Consider the following 22,641-nt stretch of genomic DNA (forward strand, 5'->3'; position numbering starts at 1 on the left):
GAAAATGAGTCCCAAACCGTAAGAAGCAAGGAATGAGAACAGTCAATGAGAACGGTCAATTATTGTTTCTTCATTTATTTGTCAGTTTGTTTTTCAAAGATTCTACAACGACAGGGACAAATTAAATGATCAAACATAGTTAGAAAGACACTCGCAAACTGGGTCAAGCAATGAATGAGAACAGTCATCGAGATTCTATACTTTTTGGTTGTGAAAGAATGTGACTTTTCTTCTCCTTCAGTCAATTGGTTAATCTCTTTTCGTTGGCCATAAAAACTGCTCTTGTCAACACCTGTACAGAGAGTGACAGATACAAGTCAACAAGTCTTCCTCTGAAATTTCAAACTTGCCAGTACTCCCTCATATCCTCCGCTCCTGACACCCTTTCCTCCATTCAAAGAAAAAGCATCAAATATCCTCATCCAATTTCTATGGAGTTCTCTCTTCATCCACTCTTTCTTCTTCTTCTTCTTTCTCTTCTTTCATCCTCAGTATCTTACAATCCTCCGGTTAAGTACTTCATGAACTGCGGATCAGGCACCGATGTCGATGATCTTGACGGTTACCCGCGGACTTTTGTTGGTGATGACAATTCTAACTCTTCCTTCTCTGTAGGAAAAAGCAAATCTATCCAAAATGAAAACCCTTTACCCGGCATATCACTCCTATATCATACAGCCAGAATCTATACGAAATTAACCCCGTATATGCTTGATATCACTCAAAATGGTTCCTACCTTGTCCGCCTTCATTTCTTTCCATTCAGCTTCAAAAGGACTCATCTTGCTGATGCTTTGTTCGATGTGTCTGCTTCAAATTTTTCACTTTTAACAGATTTTAGAGTCCCGAACAGTACTACTGAGTTCCCAGTGATCAAGGAGTTCTTTCTCACGATTGCTGCAGGAAAATTCAAAATCTACTTTAAACCAGCTGAAGAAACATCTTATGCTTTCGTGAATGCCATAGAAGCCTTTCTTCTCCCACCAAATTTCTTCTTGGATAATGCCTCTGCAACTCCTCCTTTACGGACCGAAGATGGACTTCTTAGGACACTTTATAGGATCAATGTTGGAGGTCCAGAAGTTAACGATACCCTGTGGAGGAATTGGGTACCAGATGATGATTATCTAACTTTCGGGGGTTCGGGTGCAAACCGTATTTTTGGTGGTGAACTTCATGAGGCCAGTCAAGGGTTGATTGTCCAAGAAATCGCCCCTGATTCTGTGTACAAAACTTACAAAGAAGCGAGTGTAGATAATAAAGGGGCATCCAATTTTCCAAATATAACTTGGCGTTTTAACGTGAGCAAGAAAGCTAGGCATCTTGTTCGTCTGCACTTTTGTGACTTTTTCAGTGATTCACCAGGTACTGTGAAATTTGATCTCTATATATCTACCAATTTCAGTCATGAGATCGATCCTAATCCTAATGGGGTTAGTGAAATGGCATCTCCATTTTTCTACGATTTTGTGGTTCCTTCTGATGATTCCGGATATATGAGTTTTAGGATAGCCCCAGGAAATAATTCTATTAAGAAAGTTGCTTTTCTGAATGGACTGGAGATCATGGAGTTTGTGGGGAACACGACAATTGTAGTGCCTGTTGATGAACATGAGCCAAAAAAGCATCTAGCTCGCACAATTGGTTCAGCTGGAGGTGGGACTCTAGTCTTGGTTTTGATTTTATTATTCTCATTATGTTTGAGATTAAAGCGACCAAAGCCCGTAAAAGCTGAGTTTCTTTATGGAAAAGGGAGGTCTCCCAGTTGGATAACTGAAAAAACTGAAAATGCCTCCTCCAACTTTACTAATTTAAACCTCAAACTGAAGATGTCTTTAGCTGAAATACTGGCTGCGACTCATAATTTCAATCCAAAGTTGTTGATTGGTGAGGGTGGGTTTGGCAAAGTTTATAAAGGAACTCTTGAGACTGGTATGAAGGTGGCTGTGAAACGAAGCGATTCAAGTCATGGCCAGGGTCTTCCAGAGTTCCGAACTGAGGTCATGGTCCTTTCAAAGATTCAACATCGGCATCTTGTTTCCTTGGTTGGCTACTGCGATGAAGGATCGGAGATGATATTGGTTTTTGAATTCTTGGAAAAGGGGACTTTGAGAGACCACTTATACAGCACGAAGGAGTGCTCAAAGAATCCATCTGCAAAAACTGAATTGAATTGGAAACAAAGGCTTGAAATCTGTATTGGCTCAGCAAAAGGTCTCCATTACCTCCATACTGGTCCAGATGGAGGAATCTTTCACCGTGATGTTAAGTCTACAAACATCTTACTTGATGAACATTACGTGGCCAAAGTAGCTGATTTCGGTCTTTCTCAACAAGGAATGCCTGATCCGGACCATATAAGCATGGGTTTTAAAGGTACTTTTGGTTATCTTGACCCTGAATATCTCAGAACTTTTCAGTTAACCAATAAATCAGATGTGTATTCTTTTGGTGTGGTTCTTCTTGAAGTGCTTTGTGCTCGACTCCCTGTTGTAGACTCACAGCAGAAGGAAGAAATAAACTTAGCTGAATGGGGGATGTTTTGGCAAAAGGAAGGGCAGCTTGAAAAGATTATCGATCCTCTACTGGCAGGTCACATCAACCCTAATTCGCTAAGAAAATTTGGTGAAATAGCTGAGAAGTGTTTGAAGCCACAAGGAGCAGACAGGCCTAATATGATTGATGTGTGCTGGGATTTAGAATACGCAATGCAGCTTCAACAGACTGCAGTGCATAGAGAGGCACATGAGGACACCACCACAACAGGTGTTTCATCAGATTCAGCACTCCCACTTATGCAGAACATGAGTTCTAATATGTTCCCAGTTGATGATTTCTCAGATACAACAGATACTGTAATGTATCCCAATTAAGAATTAACGATTCTAGATGATCCCCACGGGTCAGGAATGAGCTCTCAGTGCCTCTTATTATTATATCAAATTTCTGCAGCAACGAATGGACTTTGAAGTCATTTGAGTATATGCTCTAGTTAATTCATGTTGTCAGATGAGAAGTTCTAAATAACAGCAAGTACGTTCACAAGCTTTGTCGATCACACCAAATGCCTTTGTAATTCTCTGGGTTGGAAGTGCCTGTTCAACAAAGAGTGATTGAGGTGGATAGGTTGACAGATTTTAGATGCTAATGTTCATCCCTTGGATGCATATCTGTTAAATATAAATAATAATAAAGTTTGATTGGATGCTTAATGTACTCAAAATTCATGGTAAATTTGTTTCAATTATGGGCTCAATTTTAGATATTAAATATGAGGTCAGGCAAATCAAGATAACCTGCTCAAAACTTGATAGGCCACCACTCTTATTCAAACAATGCATCCTAAGAATTACCTTTTCTTTTCAGGAACAAGTATCAGAAAGGATGCATAATTTTCAAGAAACCAGTTGACTCAGTTAACATGAACTTTAGAAATTTTAGTTAATCAGATTTACCTAATTTTCAAGAAATTGAGTTGATTCAATTGACACGATCTTTAAATTGGTCTAACTAACTAACTCACTACATGTAAACCACCATTTGAGCTTATGGTGTCTCTAAAATGGACAAATTTGAATCTAATGTTTGCACACCCAGATAGAATTAGCCGACCCTTATTTCTTTACCTACCCTTTAAGTTGTTGGTACTTAGCACTAAATGTTAATGAGACCCTTCTTACCATAGTTAGGTCTATAGAACAATATTAAAGCATATCAATACTAGAGTATGACCCATTTAACACCATATTGTTTTTAATAAACAATATAACCATCAACTAATAGGGTTAATTAACTCAAATAATTGCCTTTGAACTAGGTCAAATAGTGTTTTTCCATACATGCCCCATTTATCATGTAGATTAGTGTGTTTCACGGGTTTAAAAAGGCACATGAAACACTAGGTAAAATTTAATTTTTTCATTCCTTGCATAAATAAATATTCTCATTCTCTAAGCACTTGTATTTATCATCTTCTTCAATATACTTTGTTACATACAAAACACATCCTTCAAAGTTATATCCATCATACAACCGAACAAATCTAAGAATCAAAAGGTCCCCTAAGATCTATATAGAACATGTTTTATAGGTGTCATGACCAATGCAATGTTTCTTCTTCAACTTCTTAACCTAGTTATTTTTTTGTTAAAAAGGCCTAAATCCAATGCAATTTTCCTTAAACTTCATTATAATTAAGTTTATACAAATAGTAAACTCATCTAGTATATTACAGGTAGTCCAATATTGTCTTGAAAATGATAAACATTTCCTTATTTGGTATAAACTAAACCTTTTTTATTTAAATTTTCTCAATATACTGAAGCATTAGCATTTTGTAATGTAAATTATAGCCCAACCAAATATGTTAGTCTACTCATTTAATGATACATATAATCAATATGCTCTTGAATTTTATGAACATAATTAAAAGCATAACTCAATAAATGATCAATATATTATTGCTTATCCACTACAACAAAATATTTAAAAAGCACATAAATATTATACTTAATATTTAATGAAGGCATGTATCATCATATATGTTAAAAAAATTCACACGAAAATTAAGGAATTTATTTTAATAATGAATAAATTAACACCACAATTAAACAATTTATATTAACAATAAATTAATATTAATTGCCTTATTATTATTATTTTAACTGCCAAAGGGCAGTTACACATCTTTTAAAGATGTGTTCTTTTGGAGGTTTTTTTTCAACTGCCAAATGGCAGTTTCCATTACCAATTCACACGATTAATTGGTAATTGTTCTTTTTTTCTTTTTTTGTTACATAATAATTATACAACTACCATACAGAAAGCCTTTTCTAATTAATGATAGAAAAGATAAAATCATAACTCAGTTACTTCATAAAATTTTGTAAATTCAAGACTCAATGAAAGAATTCTTTTAACATGAATTTACATCTAACATTTATATAATAACAGATGTACTGAATAAAAAAAATATTAAAATCATGGCTCTGATACCAATATAGATTAGAAAGGAAAACTTACTTATGAAAATTCGTTTTCGTATCCCGATTACTTCAGTGCCATTTTAATTACTAGAATTAAAGTGATATTCCACAGTACGAACGTCTTTATAAATCTTGTCAAAATAATGTAGAGAATCCAAGATGAGAGAAGAGAAATAGAGAATGATTATTCAACAAATGAAAAACTTGCTTTTTCATATGAGTTGTGTCCATTTATATATAATTAGAGAAAACAATTACTTCCTTTAATAACTCCTATAATAACTTGGATCATGCCCATCTATCATGGACGGATCATGCCTAAATTTTTTCCATCTTCATTCTTTAATCAAGTTGTTTTGAATTTATTAAGTAGATCATGTCATATCGAGTTAATCTTCACACAGTTTAATTTTTTTTAATTAGAAAAATATTAGCAATAAATGTTTCTTTTATCAGGACAAGTTTTAATTAAGTCTTGAAAATATGTTCGCAAAAGAAAAGGCTGGAGTGGGGGATAGATTACTAGAACATTGAATAACGAATGTCCATGGTTTTGTTGGATATGTACTAGATATTGGTGTCTTTTACTAGAGCAATGTCCATGACATTGGTGTGCAAAGTGTTTTTTATCAGAAAGTAATATTTTATATTTTTAATTTAACATATCAAGATAATTAAAATAAAAATATTAATTTTATATTTTTATAAAATAAATATACTTTTAAAACATGTACAAACAAAATTAGAAAATTAGTGCCAAACCGTAAGAAGCAAGGAATGAGAACAGTCAACGAGAACGGTCAATTATTGTTTCTTCATGTATTTGTTAGTTTGTTTTTAAAAGATTCTATAACGACAGGGACAAATTAATTGATCAAGCATAGTTAGAAAGACACTCGCAAACTGGGTCAAGCAAGGAATGAGAACAGTCAATGAGATTCTATACTTTTTGGTTGTGATAATGCCTCTGTGCTTGCAAGTGAAATAGAAGCGCTTGCAAGTAGTTGTATTTGGCCAAAATCAAAGAATGTGACTTTTCTTCTCCTTCATTCAATTGGCTAATCTCTTATTGTTGGCGATAAAAACTGCTCTTCACAGAGAGTAACAGATACAAGTCAACAAGTCTTCCTCTGAAATTTCAAACTTGCCAGTACTCCCTCATATCTTCCGCTCCTGACAACCTTTCCTCCATTCAAAGAAAAAGCATCCAATATCCTCATCCAATTTCTATGGAGTTCACTCTTCATCCTCTCTTTCTTCTTCAATCTCTTCTTCTTCTTTCATCCTCAGTATCTTACAATCCATCGGTTAAGTACTTCATGAACTGCGGATCAGGCACCGATGTCGATGATCTTGACGGTTACCCGCGGACTTTTGTTGGTGATGAGAATTCTAACTCTTCCTTCTCTGTAGGAAAAAGCAAATCTATCCAAAATGAAAACCCCTTACCCGGCATATCACTCCTATATCATACAGCCAGAATCTATACGAAATTAACCCCGTATATGCTTGATATCACTCAAAATGGTTCCTACCTTGTCCGCCTTCATTTCTTTCCATTCAGCTTCAAAGGGACTCATCTTGCTGATGCTTTGTTCGATGTGTCTGCTTCAAATTTTTCACTTTTAACAGATTTTAGAGTCCCGAACAGTACTACTGAGTTCCCAGTGATCAAGGAGTTCTTTCTCACGATTGCTGCAGGAAAATTCAAAATCTACTTTAAACCAGCTGAAAAAACATCTTATGCTTTCGTGAATGCCATAGAAGCCTTTCTTCTCCCACCAAATTTCTTCTTGGATAATTCAACAACTCCTCCTTTACGGACCGAAGATGGACTTCTTAGGACACTTTATAGGATCAATGTTGGAGGTCCAGAAGTTAACGATACCCTGTGGAGGAATTGGGTACCAGATGATGATTATCTAACTTTCGGGGGTTCGGGTGCAAACCGTATTTTTCGTGGTGAACTTCATGAGGCCAGTCAAGGGTTGATTGTCCAAGAAATTGCCCCTGATTCTGTGTACAAAACTTACAAAGAAGCGAGAGTAGATAATAAAGGGGCATCCAATTTTCCAAATATAGCTTGGCGTTTTAACGTGAGTAAGAAAGCTAGGCATCTTGTTCGTCTGCACTTTTGTGACTTTATCAGTGAGTCACCAGGTACTGTGAAATTTGATCTCAATTTATCTACCAATTTGAGTCAAGTGATCGATCCTAATTCTGGTGGGTTTAGTGAAATGGCATCTCCATTTTTCCTCGATTTTGTGGTTCCTTCTGATGATTCCGGATATATGAGTTTTAGTATAGCCCCAGGAAATAATTCTATTCCGAAAGTTGCTTTTCTGAATGGATTGGAGATCATGGAGTTTGTGGGGAACACGATAATTGTAGTGCCTGTTGATGAACATGAGTCAAAAAACCATCTAGCTCTCATAATTGGTTCAGCTGGAGGTGTGGCTCTAGTCTTGGTTTTGATTTTATTATTCTCATTATGTTTGAGATTAAAGCGACCAAAGCCCGTAAAAGCTGAGTTTCTTTATGGAAAAGGGAGGTCTCCCAGTTGGATAACTGAAAAAACTGAAAATGCCTCCTCCAACTTTACTAATTTAAACCTCAAACTGAAGATGTCTGTAGCTGAAATACTGGCTGCGACTCATAATTTCAATCCAAAGTTGTTGATTGGTGAGGGTGGGTTTGGCAAAGTTTATAAAGGAACTCTTGAGACTGGTATGAAGGTGGCTGTGAAACGAAGCGATTCAAGTCATGGCCAGGGTCTTCCAGAGTTCCGAACTGAGGTCATGGTCCTCTCAAAGATTCAACATCGGCATCTTGTTTCCTTGGTTGGCTACTGCGATGAAGGATCGGAGATGATATTGGTTTTTGAATTCATTGAAAAGGGGACTTTGAGCGACCATTTATATAGTAGGATGGAGTGCTTAAAGAATCCATCTGCAAAAACTGAATTGACTTGGAAACAAAGGCTCGAAATCTGCATTGGCTCAGCAAAAGGTCTTCATTACCTCCACACTGGTCCAGATGGAGGAATCTTTCACCGTGATGTTAAGTCTACAAACATCTTACTTGATGAACATTACGTGGCCAAAGTAGCTGATTTCGGTCTTTCTCAACAAGGAATGCCTGATCCGGACCATATAAGCATGGGTTTTAAAGGTACTTTTGGTTATCTTGACCCTGAATATTTCAGAACTTTTCAGTTAACCAATAAATCAGATGTGTACTCTTTTGGTGTGGTTCTTCTTGAAGTGCTTTGTGCTCGCCCCCCTGTTGTAAACTCACAGCAGAGGGAAGAAATAAACCTAGTTGAATGGGGGATGTTTTGGCAAAAGAAAGGGCAGCTTGAAAGGATTATTGATCCTCTATTGGCAGGTCGCATCAACCCTAATTCGCTGAGAAAATTTGGTGAAATAGTTGAGAAGTGTTTGAAGCCACAAGGAGCAGACAGGCCTAATATGATTGATGTGTGCTGGGATTTAGAATACGCAATGCAGCTTCAACAGACTGCAGTGCATAGAGAGGCACATGAGGACAACACCACAACAGGTGTTTCATCAGATTCGGCACTCCCAGTTATGCAGAATATGAGTTCTAATATGTTCCCAATTGATGATTACTCAGATACAACAGCAATGTATCCCAATTAAGAATTAACGATTCCAGATGATCCTCACTGGTCTGGAATGAGCTCTCAATACCTCCAGCAACCAATTGATAATTCATGTTGGTAGATAAGAAGTTCTAAATAACAGCAAGAACATTTAGAAGCTTTGCCAATCACACCAAATGCCTTAGTAATTCTCGGGGTTGGAAGCGCCTATTCAACAAAGAGATTAGGGTAGATAGCTTGATAAATGAGTTTCTGGATGCTAATGTCCATCCATTGGATCCATATCTGTAAAATATAAATAATAATAAAGTTTGATTGGATGCTCAATGTACTGGAAATGCATGGTAGATTAGTCCACAATATCCCGGAGATAGATGGGGGAAATCCTAGTTCGAATCATAGGCTCAATTCTAGGTATTAAAAATGACATGTTCAAAACTTGATGGGTCATCACTCTTATTCAAGCACTCCATCCTAAGATTTTGTTCTCCCTTTAGGAACAAGTATTAGAAAGGGTGTACAATTTTCAAAAAACCTAGTTGACTCAGTTAACATGGTATTTAGAAATTCTAATTGATCCAACTAACCTAATCTCTAAAAAGCCAGGTTGACTTAAGTTATTTTTTTTTTCTATGAGGTTATCTTAGTTTAATAAGTTAACTCATGTTGTTTTTTATTTTTTTTAATAATTAATTTTTCAATTTCATTCTTTAACATTAGGTTGATTGGGAATTGAGTTTCATAATTTGTTTTGATTTGCTTTACATTATATTATCATGGTCTTATGATTCACATCATAAATTTAGCAAGTTAATCCAACTTGATTTAATATGTTATCGTTTCAATATTTTTATAAAAAAGATTTTATCTTGAATTTTTATGAGTCAAACTTTGATTTTACTAGAAGCCAGAGTTGCTTATGGACCCTTCAAGTAGATTAGGTCACATTGATTCAATCTTCACACAATTTATTTTTTTTCTATTAGAAAAACATGCAATATCTAAATGTTTCTTTTTATGTTAAAAAAAACTTGATCCAACCCGCAATATAGCGTAAATCAACAATATAGTCTTTTACTAGTTCGTTTGAAAGACATAACAATAAAGATACCTCCTATTTTCTCAACTACTAAGATAGATCGTACAAAACCTCCTTTCTCATTCATGAAAGTCATGTATTCTTATTTAAAAAAAAAAAAGTTGTCTTTATAAACCTCATCTAAAGAGTAGTCCTTACAATTTTGAATCTATTAATATCTTCGTTTTGTTTGGTCAATTTCGAGTGTGTTCGTTTACGCGGTCACGCTGCACGTTTTAAAAAAAATTGAATTTTTGTTTTGTTTTGTTTCATATTAATTTTTGTTGTGTTTTTAGATCATTTTAACATGCTAATGTCAAAAATATATTTTTTAAAAATATTATTTAATGTATTTTCAAGTGAAAAGTACTTTAAAAAACAACCATTATAACAATGACAAACACCACCTTCATATTCGTTGTTATTTTATATATATTAGGAATAAGGTATTTTTTTTTTCAAACTACATAAACTAATCAATTGATTATGATAATTTATAGGGACAAGTTTTAATTAAGTCTTTAAGTGCGCAAAAGTGAAGCCTCGAGTGGGGGATAGATTACTAGAACATTGAACAGGGAATGATTATAAAAGTTTTGTGTTGTGTGCTAGTATATTTTTTAAAATTATATTTTTGTTGGAAATGTATTAAAATAATATATTTTAATTTTTTTTATATTTTTAATTTTAATATATGAAATCATTAAAAAAACTAAAAAAACACAGTTAAAAATTCACTCCCAAATCGACACCAAGCTAATAATTAGAAATTAGGCTTCATGATTTATTTCAGTTTACTTTCTATGAGGTTATCTCGATCTTATGACTCATGTCGCGGGTTTGGGAGGTTAATCCGGTTGACTCAAGTTTTTTTAAATATTTTTTATATTGATATTTTTTTAGCAATTCCATCATTCAATATATTGACTCAAATTGTAGGCCCCACCATTTATCTGAGGCAGGACCTCAATTATGGAAAAGCAGTAAAATACTGCTTTTTGCAAGTTCAACCACAGGTTGAACTTTCTAGATCAAAAAAGGCTTTGGAAATTTACCAAAGCATCCTCTTCTCTTTTTCTCTGCTCGTCTGTTTTTCAATTTGCATTCATTTCTCTTATCAACCTTAACTGTGCAAAACAACTCTACAGTAAACCATTACTGCTGCACAACCCATAATAATGACCATCACAACGTCTCTTTCTTCCCATTCAGTAGTTATTGATTTCTCCTTAACAACAGAAAAAGAAGAACAAGAGCAACCCTTATTACTGTAATCAAGAACCCCAAAATAGAAATCCATAAGGTCTTCATTCAGACACCAAAGCTGCAATTTCCAACGGGTTAGTTTGCTTAATTCACTGGTCTGCTCGTATAGTATTGTTAAGTTAATTTTTGTTCCTTCCTCCAAACCTAGATCTGTTTATTCCTTTTTGTAAATCACTTGTTTTTTTTAATCTGGATAGTGATTATTGCTAATTGTTTTCAGATCTCTATCTTATCCCTCTATGTATCTTCAATTATTTATGTTTTCGCTCTTGCTATGTTAAACTAATTGAGGCCGAAGGCAAAGTACTCGTTGCACTGTTAACCATTAATAGTTTGCAAGTCATCAGAAATTAGTAGTAGTTGTTGTTTGCTGATGATTGCTAACAAATAAATAAACGTAAATTAAAATACTAATTTCCTTTGCTAATTAGAAAATCCCCTGATAATTGATGAAACACATTTAAAGGTTTGAGTTATCCGTGGGTAGTTTTAGATGTTGTTTCCCCTGTCAAGAAATAGTTGAGCAATCATTGTGGATTAATTTGACAAATATAATTGCCTGTTAGTTTTATAATGGAATACACCAACTTCAATGGTAAAATGTCGAAGAATTTCATTACATTGTTGTCAACATTTATGTTATTTGATAATTATAAGGCAAATGTCGTTAAGCTTTAACTTTTTATATTGTGTATGGTAAAGCTGATCGAGTTTCTTAGTTCACACTTGACATCATTCAATCTTTTGTTGAACTAGTTAATTGCATGTCAACTATAGATGTTAAAGCTAATATAGTTTCTTTTTTCATCCCTTGTCAACATTCAATGTCTTGTTAGTTTCTTTAGTTGACCTTTTGCTGGAAATGTTATTTCAGGTTCTGTTAGTATCTTATTTTAGCCCTTATCAGCATTCAATCTTTTGTTTATATAGTTAATTGTTTGTTTCATTTATTCTTGCATTGTCAACCATTATGTTGATATAGTTAATTGTTAGTTTATGTTTTCATCCCTTGTCAACATTCAATCTCTTGTTAGTTTTTTTGGTTGACCTTTTGCTGGACATGTAATTTCCTGTTCTGTTAGTATCTTATTTTAGCCCTTATTAGCATTGAATCTTTTGTTTATATAGTTAATTGTTTGTTTCATTTTTTTCTTGCATTGTCAACAATTAAGTTGATATAGTTAATTGTTAGTTTATTTTTTCATCCATTATCAACATTCAATCTCTTGTTAGGCTCTTTGGATGACCTTTTGCTGGAAATGTAATTTCCTATTCTGTTAATATCTTATTTTAGCCCTTATCATCATTCAATCTTTTCTTTATATAGTTAATTGTTTGTTTCATTTTTTCTTGCATTGTCAACCATTAAGCAATGGATGGGTCTGACACGCATGATAAAGCTTCTTGGACCAAGGCAATGTTTCACATGTTTGTGACATTGGCATTAAAGCTATTGAGAGAGGCATGAGACTAAACACCCATTTCGACAAAGCTGGCTGAAAATTTGTCATACAGTCATTCAAAGAGCAAACAAGACTTTCATTAATAAAAGCTCAACTTAAAAACAAATGGGATGGGATTAAAAAGGATTGGAGGGCATGGAAAAAATTAATAACTGAAACTGGAGTTGGTTGGTCTACTGAACTTGGGACCATCTCATCAACTGATGAATGGTGGAAAGAAAAAATTCAGGTTAGTTTTCATTATCAATAGCCTCACAAAATTATTTGTCTTGTTGTATTATTTATTAATCTATTATCATTGTTAAGTACATCCAGCTTTCATTACACAGGAAATGAGAGGAGCAAAGAAGTTTAGGCATGTTGACATCAAGCCCTCGTTGTGTGCCAAGTACGACATCATGTTTAGTAACATAATGGCCATGGAAGAATATGCTTGGACTTCCTCATAAGGACTGTTATCAGATGAAGATAATGAGGCTGCTGGAATGAGAAATACAAACAATAAGGAAACTAATATAGAAGAAGGAAGTGGCGAATCTGAAGAGGATGCAATCCCTGATTTCATACATGATGTTAGCAATATGGTTGGTGGAAGCAATGTCGCAAACAGTAGCAGCAACCCAAGTAGTGCAAAGAGAAAGGGTTCACATAATACTACACCTCAATGCTGGAAAAAAAAAGGAACTGGAATGGGAGCACAATTATTCGCATGTCTGGATCAACTTATTGAGTCTTTCTTATGACTAGAGAGAGCACAACTCCTTCTAGAGATAAAAAAAAAAAAAAAAGGTTGTAGCATTGAAGAGGTAATGGAAGAACTGCATTCTATTGATGAAGTTAACTTTGGTAGTGCATTGTATACCTTTGCAACTAAATTATTTTGTGTGAGGAGCAAGAGGGAGATGTCGGTTGCAATGGGTTCTATTGATAGAAAAATATCATGGCTGTAAATAATGTTTGAACAACAAAGAAAAACTTAAATGGACAAGGTCAAGTTTTAACTTATTAACCTATTCATGTCTTTTCATTTATGTTGAATACTATATTCCAATAACATTTTCAATTGTCTGAAATCTTTTCCACTATTTTTTTCAGACTTCCCGTGCTGCAATTGTTGCTGGAAATATGTGAAGTTGGCTACGTATTTGTGTATTTCTGTAACCAAGTGCTTGGAACACCATTACCATGTATGTGTTGACATTATGTATCACTGAATATTGTTGTTGGGTTGAAATTTCATGACTTCTAAATATAGACTTTAAATGTGTGGTTACTTGTTACAAAACTTTGGCTTCATACATGGAAACCAAAATTTTGGTTCCTATTATTACAATTCAAATGTTTGGATACTTAACTTTGAATGTTAGGTTTAGGTTATTAAAATCAAATTTGTAGTTGGGTTACTTGTTGTTGAATGGTTGGTTTAATACATGGAAACCGAGATTGATGCTTGTTGTTATTACACTTTGAATGTTTGGATGTTTAACTTTGAATGTTTGGTTACTTGCTCTTGAATAGTAGGTTTCATACATTCAAAAATTACAGTTAGTATTATTGCAAATTGAATGTTTGGATACTTAACTTTGAATGTTAGGTTTAGGTTGTTAAAATCAAAATTTTCAGTTGGTGTGATGTTATGAATGTTCGGTTACATGCTTTTAAAAGTTAGGTAACTGTTTTGGAATATTAGTTCCATTCCTATGTATTTGTATATAAATAGCAGTAAGTATAGGAAGGCAATATCACTTTCATATTGTCAATTTCCAAGTAGAAACCGAATGTTATAGTACCTGCAATTAGATGTGGTGGTTTTTAATTGGTGTTCTTGCTCATTACTGGTATTTCTACATCTATAATAAGTAAGTTACATTTAATTTATTATTAGTTGCAGACGATTACTTTCAATGTTATGAAATTCATTATAAACAAAATGCATTCTTAGGTTTGTAAATGTATGTTCATTTGCATAATTGAAAATGAAAAGGGCAACAAGGTTGATAGGCTATGACATCAAGGGCAACAAGGCTTATGTTTATGGTGTTCATTGGGAGAGTGAAGGTGTAGAAATTTATGGCCTTTATGCTAGAGACCATAACAGGACTATCAACAACGATGTCGTGGCATATCTTTGGTTTTTTCTTTTTCTTTTTCTTTTTTTCTTTCACCATATGGTTGAGTAAATTATAGTTTAGTCCATGTTGATGATGATTTTGTAAGTTAATTTTCTTTTTTAAATATCACAGTTATCCAATGTTAATTGTTAATTCTTTCTTAAATTCCCATTTTGATCTCTGCAAATACTATTTTTTTAGTTTGTTTATAGCAGGTGGAATTGGAAATTTTGATTAGAGATAAAAGGCATTTTGGAAAAAAAAATTAATTTTACTTAAAAACTAATAAAATGACTGAATTGCAAACAAATTTAGAGACGATCATTAATCATAATTTAATCTCTCACTATTTTCTTGCAAATTAATAGCCCTTCCTATTAATTTGAGAAATCTCATTTAGATCTTCTAGTACCCTTGAGTGGCTCGACAAATAAAAAACAAATTAAGTAGATAACATAGCTAATGTAAGCCCCCAAAAGTTAAAAATTTATAATAAATGGTAAATAAAAGAGAAATTATTAAATGGGCTTAAACGTATAAAAGAAAGAAAGACATGAAAAAGTTTTAGTGTAAACCAAGATGAAACTAATAACATTATCGTCAGACGGTAACAAACTTGTAAATGAAATGAAGGATGAAAATGTAAAATGGATATTTATGGAATAAAAAAAATGTTCCATAGGATTTAGTTGAGCAATTAATACGGTTCATGTAAGGACGACAAGAAAATTTGAATTTTTTATGTAAAATCATGTACTGGCAAGTTTTATGCTAACGAGCATAAGTCCTATCAAATCAGGTTGAACTTTTAAGAGGAGTCTCCTAACATATTATTCTATCTTCGGGTAAAATTTCAGGATAATCAAAGTTCAGGAAAGCCATAAGAAATTTTTAGCAGTTGGACAAAAAAGTAAAATAAAAACTAATTGATGGCATTTTCAAAATAAAAGGAGAAAGTTGAAAATTTTAGTTATTTTTCCTCTATATACTGTCGGCCATAATTTATAAAGAGAAGGCTTGAATTAAAGAGGGAGTGAGGGGCTTAAATACATTAACTATCAAAATAAAAGAGAATGTAGAGAGAGAAAGGAGAAACTAGAGAGAGAAGCAATGACAAAAAGGGAAGAAAAGAGAAAAGGCAAACAATTTTCGAGTGGTTAGCGTTTGAAAATCATATTATTAATTGGTAAGGGGTTCTAAACCTAACTTTACAAGCTCAATTAAAAAGGAAAAAGATTGATGCCAAGTTTGTGAATTTTGGCGTAAGGTTTGTGACAGGAATTTTGGTGAAACGTAAAATTTGTTGCAATAATAGATATTGGGGTAAAGCAGATTATAATTGAAGTGAAATTAGAAAAAACAAAATCATGAAGAAAAAAATCACATGGTTTACTAAAACCTAAAGGGTAAATATGGAACAAATTAATATATGATGGAATTATGTTTATTCAAATGAATTGTGTTAGATTAATGCATAAATTTGTGTGGAAGATGATTATAAATAAATTTAGTTACGTTGTATAAAATGATTGAATTTTTATGTTGTTACAAATTAGAATTCTTGAGGAAGATTATTGAATGTAAAGGTAAAATCATTTATTGTGTTTGATTTCTCATGTAAGGTGTTGCGGGGTGTGCTGCGACGTCATCGGGTAACGACGAGGTTTTATCGTGCCTCTTGATAAGGTGTGATGTATTGGGAAGGGTTTTTTAATTTAATCATAAAATTATGATTAATGTTTAGAAGTCACAACCGAGTATTATGATCACTAGGAACCTATGGTCTGCGAGAGTCTGAGTAAAGGACTGGTTGTACAAGGGAAAGACACATCACCCTACCTAAAGTAAGCAGCATTGTTATTTGATTGTTTTTTTCTAAGTCAGGTTTCTATTCGTTCTTCTTTTCTAAGGTTCAAGGTAGATCTTTCTTCATGAGAAAGTCTCTACCTTATTGGGTTAAATCCTAACCATTCTAAAGTCCGAAGTTTAGCATCACATTTATTTACATCTTGTATCTTTAATATCTGATGGTTTACACCTCACAAATATTAAAGTCTACATCTAGACCCTAGAAAAAAGATTGGAAAAAGGTTTTGATATTTTGGTCAAACCTTAATGGATGATCATAAACTGGTTACGATATCCATTTTTTTTCAAAACATGATACAGATGCAATTTTTTTATGAAAATATGCTTGGAAAATTTTTAGGACTTGGTCATATGCATGAAAACAAAATATTTTTTTTGCTTTTGAAAAGGGAAATTAATTTAAAAGTTTTTTAGATTTGTTTTTAAAATGTTTTGAATTTTTTAGAAATATTTTGGAGAAAACCAGACATTTTAATACCGGATTTGTATTTGACAGTGTAAATATAAAACCCGATATTATGCAAAATTGGTAGAAAAATATTTGAGAAAATCACAATTTTTTTAAATGATTTTTTTATTTTTTTGGATTTTTTTGTTTTTTAAAATATTATAATATATATTAAATATATATGGGTGGGGTCGAGCTTAGGAATTTTAGGTTGGGTCGATCTGGGCCCAAAATGGTTGGGCCGATCTCGGGCCAACAAATATTTTTTTCTTCTTTTTTGGGGTTGGGCCGAGTCCTGCCTATATAGGTGGGATGGGCCAGAACTAGCCCGACCCAACATCCACTGCATGAACAATGGACGCGAATTATAATTCACGCCCACTGTTCATGCGTGAACAATAGGACGTGAATTATAATTCATGTCTACTTTCACTTTGTGAATAAAGACAATGAAGAAGAAGAGGAGGAGGAGGAGGAGGAGGAGAAAGCTACCTGGTGCAGTGGTGGTCTGGCCGTGGAGGACGACGTCCAGTGACGGCGACCGGTCTTAGTAGTTGGTAGAGGAAGAAGAAGAATTTGTAGAGGATAAAGAGAGTTGGTGTAACCACCACGTGAGGTGGTCGAATGGTTTCTTGTGGTAGAGAGGATGGTGATCAAGCCGGTAGTGATAGTGGTGGTGGTCGAAAGCCACGACAGAGAGAGAAAGAAGAGAGAGAACTCGTTACAGAAAAAAACTAGGGTCCTGCTTTTTAATGATATTTGGACCGGATTTGTTTCATGCTCAGGCCATGAAATCCACCCATATTTATAGGAGATAGAAGAGTGTAATCTTGTCTACACAGGAAAAAACTTTCAACCCTTGATTCGATTGGAAAGGATCCCAACTGTTGGTTCAAAGTAGGCACCATGAACTATCAAATCTGACAGTTCAAGGCTACCTGAGATGGTCACTTTAGGCTAGCGCCGGGGCCACTGTGTTATCATTAAGCCTGAATGGGCCATACCTGGGGATATAGAGTTGTCAAGTGATCATTTTGGTTCACGAGTTGTCAAAGTTGATGGACATATGAGGCATTAAATGCACCTTAAAAGTAGCCACCAAGGCAGCTTTTCGGTTAAAAATCGGGGAAGATAATGAACAGTCACAAGATGACGTGTCGTTTGGTATTTTTTTTAATGCAAAACGGCACCATTTAAGGTTAAATTAGGGATTTTTGTCTAACTTCAATTTATTCCTTCAGCTTTTAATTTTGTGAAATTGCACACTTAATTGACCCTAAACTTTCGATTTAATGCGATTCAGCCCCTACCAAACTTTAACTTTAACCATGTATTTACGCGCCTTTTGGTCTCTAATCTCTGGTCTTGGATTTATGCAATTTAACCCCTAATTGACCATTGAACTTTCAATTTCTTCAATTCCTCCCCCGGTTTCAATCAATTAAGCCCCTATAGTTCAGTGCTTTTTACAAAATAATCTTTGGCTGTGAAAAATTTCAATTTGACCCCAAAACTTCAGTTTTCTTACGATTTTGCCCCTCATTTCAATTAATTAACTTAGTAAAAACTATATTTAGTCTCTTAAAATTTCAATCTTCTCAATTAAGCCCAAATTGGGCTCCCAAACTTAATGTTTTACCTATTAAGTCCCAAATAAAATTAATTTGACTCATTTGAAATATAATTAAGGCATTGCACTTAATTAAATCATTCAATTGGACCCAAATTAATTCTTAAACATAATTAAAATTCAATTTGACCCATGATTAAATCAAATTGGCCTACTGAAATTTTAATTATGTCATTGGACTTAAATTTTTATGCAAATTCGTCCAATAATCATTTAATTTGACCTTGAATTTGCATTGTTTCTTCATTTTTTGGCATAATGGGATACAATTAGGCCTTGAATTTCCTCCAAAATTACAGTTGTATTCCCCCCCGACCTGCTTTCTCCACATTGCCAGCCTTTATTTTATTTTTTATTTTTATTTTTTTAAAAAAGTAAATTTTAGTGAATAATTCAGAATTGAGTTATGACATACGAGATGGTTTTTTTTTAATTAAGAATTGAAAATGGATTATGGTATTATAAAAGGTTGTAGTGCTGGCCATTAAGGGAAAGAAAATGGAAAGTATGAGATTTTATGAATTTATTAATGATTGCAGAAATTGTTGTGTAAGGAATTGTTGGTAATGATTTAAAATTTGAGTGAAATTCTTATGTTAGTTTATGATGTAAAATTTTGGTACATGAGAGACTACAAGATATGTTCAGCATCAAGGGACTGCAGCTAGAGCACATGCATTGGGTAGGTGCTCCATACTTGAACACTTTTACGAATTTATAAATTTATTGACTGTAATTTCATTAAATATGTATCATTTTTTTATAAATGTAAATTATACAAAAAGAGAAAAAGAATTTTTTTAGGCTAGCTGAGGTTAGTGGCATCTATGTTCAGACGACTAGGATAATATATTAGACTAGCTAAGACTAGTGGCGTCTGTGTCTAGATAATCAAGATATTCATTCAACCTAGTTGAGGCTAGTGGCGTTTGTGTTCAGGTGATTGAGATAGTATATTAGACTAGCTCAGGCTAGTGGCGTCTATGTTTAGGTGACTGGTATAGTAGATTAGACTAGTTGAAGGTAGTGGTATATGTTTGAAAGATGATTGGGACACTGAATCTTTATATTCTTTTAAGAATTAGTATATGATCTTTAAAATTCTCAAAGAGAAATTAAATAATGAATTGTATTCAAAATTATTAAAGTTGTTGTTTAAATTTTCTAATTTAATAAATGATTTAAGTTGTCAAGTCCTTCTGATACCCGAGTGGAATAATAGATATGTTTATTCTTATTTTTATCTATTTTAAGTGAACTTTTTGTGATATATCTTATTACTATATCTTAATTATATTTATGACGATACTTGTGTAAATGGAAGAATTTAACGTGTTATCTAATCTCACCTTTGTTTGATTAAAATATAAGTTGAAACATATTAGTAAGTCTTTAGTTATTATATGTATTTCATTTATTCATTTCTTTTCTTTAAATTACATGATTGTGCATGATAGTCTAATATAATTCAAATTCTATAATTTTATTATATTGTCTTTTTTATTACGGTGATATGAATGAAAAGGATATGTGGTTGATTTGGTTGAATAAAAATGATAAGGTCGAAGAAAGTTGGATTGTGACTAAGAATTTTGAGTATTGTATTACAAGTCACAATATCAATAACTTGGTATCTTGAATTTATAGGGAAACTCTACTAAAGTTTTGATAGAAAATACATATAAAAAATTACTTTCTTTTTTACATTATTGAAAAAGGAATTAATCAAAAATTGCTTTTAAAAATTGAGGATGTTACATCTTATCAATCACATCTTTATGTGGCTCCTAGATTAATTAAGTAACAACTCTTTGTCTAAATATATCATATATGTTTCATTGAACTACTGTCTCTAATCTTATATGGTAATAAGTGGCTCATCCAAATCATATAGGTTTAGTTAAATAGGACCTAATTTTATAACATTAAACATATTTTATTAATGGTAACTTTAAGTGACTTAACAAGTTATTCTTTGATGAAACTCTAGTTTTATGTATATAAAATTGAAAGGCAATTAATCATGTTCTCAACAAGTACTTAATATATTAGCAAGAGATTTGTTATTTTAATCCGGTCTCATTTCATGATATGATTGATATATTATACATAACAATTATATGTAAACATACATCTCTAGTATGTCATTCTATTTGGATGATTATGGACATATCTAAACTAATTTCCTCGAGCCATCGAAGAAAATTAGGTGATCAAAACCTAAGTAACAACTATAAATCTTCATAAGTCCTTTACAAGCACCATGGTTGTAGCCTTCACCGTTATTTTTTTTCTTCATCTTGAATTACAAAATAAATTTTTCCTATCTAAATTCCTACATTTATAAATTACATAACATTTACATAATTGAATAAGAAACCCTGAGTTACATTCGAGGGGAATTAAATAAGAAAAGAATTTTAAAATCTAAAAGAAAAAATAGAGAAAAGGCAGGATACATAGTTTCTATTTAATATTATAACAATTCAACCAACAAAAAACACAACCACATTAGTCTTTTAATGTCTATAATCATCCATCATGCAAAAAATCATTAATATGCATAATTAAATATATTACATGGTTCGATTCTAATTGTTGGCTTTATATGCAATTTTTAAATAATATTTCTAACACTTAAATAAATCAAATAAAATCCAATTTGATAATTTCTCAAACTTAATAAATTTTACTTAATACATATTTTCTTTGAAAAACCAATTTTCAAAATTTAATAAGAAATATTTATCATATTAAAATTCTTATTAACCTCATAAACTATTTTATAATCAATTAAATAAAATTTGTGCGCTTCAAAAACTCTCTTTATTTTAGAAAAACATTTTTGCTAAACTAGTTTAATTAAATCTTAACCCAATTAAGATATTAAAAAATAAAAAAATATTTTAATTTAATTATAATCCAATTAGAAAAATTAATTCTATAATTAATTTAATTAAGGGTTTTAATTTTAAAATATAAAATTAATATTTTATATATGGAGGGGCAGAATCATGATTCTATATGAAACACCTAAAATATAATAGGGTATAAAGTATATGGATAAAATAGTAATTTAGACCCCAAAAACCCTAAAATATGTTGCAGAGGCAAAATTGTAATTTTCCCTATTTTTTTTATTTTTCTTGATGTCGGCAAGGAGCTCATTGCCCACTTTTAGTGACTGTAGCAATGACAACCCATGCTACTACTACCTACTAAGGGACTGTTTGGGAACGCAGTCTAACCCGCGTTCCCAAAAATTTTGAATTTTGTTTTGCTTAAAATTAATAGTTTTTTAGTGTTTTTTGGTCGTTTTGATGCGCTGATGTCAAAAATAATTTTTTTTTAAATGAAAAAAAACATTATTTTAATGTATTTCTGAGTGAAAAGTACTTTGAAAAGCAACCACAATCACACTCCCAAACACACGTTGACTGAGCTACGCAATAACTAACGTGAGGATGTTGCCTCGTGCTAAGCTTCTAGCGATATCAAAAGTGTTTGACGCTGCTAAGGCGAGGCAATGACCATGGGCTATTGTGTCTATCACTACCGCAATGTTGGCCATATACGCTACACAACTAGACATGTTATTGGCGATTGTGCAACCACAAAATGCGATTTTCATGAGGATTCCGGCCAAATCTTGAAAATCTAGTTAGATCTGACCATAATAATAACCATTATTTTTTTTAAATTGAGAGAAAAATATTTTTACATATAAAGTTAATTAACAATTGCACCACTAACAATAAAAACATGCAATCAATAACTCTAATTGTCTAATGATAGCTCTGGTATCACATTTGGGCTTCCCTAAAAGCACATAAATGTAGCGAAAAATATAATTTAAAATTTTTTAGGGAGTTTTAAGAATCTCATTAGTCATTATAGAGTTATTTAGGGTTTATACAAAGATTATCGAAAGATCAGATATTTTTTTTAGGTTTAATCAATTTCTTAAAGTTAGGTTGTCACAAACCACACATCATCCAAGTGTCCGACATCTAATAGTAATTCACATAAATCACAAGTGAGAAATCTCATAAAACCCTTTTTAGGAGATAGGGATATGCCTTTGAGTGTTAGCTCTCTATTTTTTATTTTTGGTGTTTCTCTATACGTATGTTTTGTAACTTACATAGTTTTTTTATTTTTACATC

General features: G+C 32.7%; 1 protein-coding gene and 1 pseudogene across 5 annotated transcripts; both read left to right on the top strand.

Moving 5' to 3' along the window:
* The first annotated feature begins 431 nt into the window (after positions 1 to 431).
* Positions 432 to 8,937, top strand: LOC112327474 (probable receptor-like protein kinase At5g24010). 5 transcript variants are annotated; one of them, XM_052452655.1, is made up of 2 exons: positions 432 to 2,592; positions 8,373 to 8,937. In XM_052452655.1, exons 1-2 carry the CDS (start codon positions 432 to 434, stop codon positions 8,645 to 8,647), a joined length of 2,436 nt encoding a protein of 811 aa, XP_052308615.1. In that variant the 3' UTR covers positions 8,648 to 8,937. The 5 variants fall into 5 exon arrangements, with proteins under 5 accessions (XP_052308615.1, XP_052308617.1, XP_052308616.1 ...); XM_052452657.1 differs by having other exon boundaries at positions 432 to 2,376; positions 8,157 to 8,937; XM_052452656.1 differs by having other exon boundaries at positions 432 to 1,365; positions 7,146 to 8,937.
* Positions 8,938 to 12,326: 3,389 nt separating this feature from the next.
* Positions 12,327 to 13,397, top strand: LOC127905336 (L10-interacting MYB domain-containing protein-like; annotated as a pseudogene).
* The last annotated feature ends 9,244 nt before the right edge of the window (positions 13,398 to 22,641 follow it).

The sequence above is a fragment of the Populus trichocarpa genome, chromosome 5 (assembly GCF_000002775.5).
Source record: "Populus trichocarpa isolate Nisqually-1 chromosome 5, P.trichocarpa_v4.1, whole genome shotgun sequence".
NCBI lineage: Eukaryota > Viridiplantae > Streptophyta > Magnoliopsida > Malpighiales > Salicaceae > Populus > Populus trichocarpa.

Bases quoted from the DNA above. Each gene is read 5' to 3' on its own strand.
- LOC112327474 (XM_052452655.1), top strand. From the start codon at position 432: ATGGAGTTCTCTCTTCATCCACTCTTTCTTCTTCTTCTTCTTTCTCTT. The intron at 2,593-8,372 runs GTCACATCAACC...CTCTATTGGCAG, and splicing joins TATCGATCCTCTACTGGCAG to GTCGCATCAACCCTAATTCG.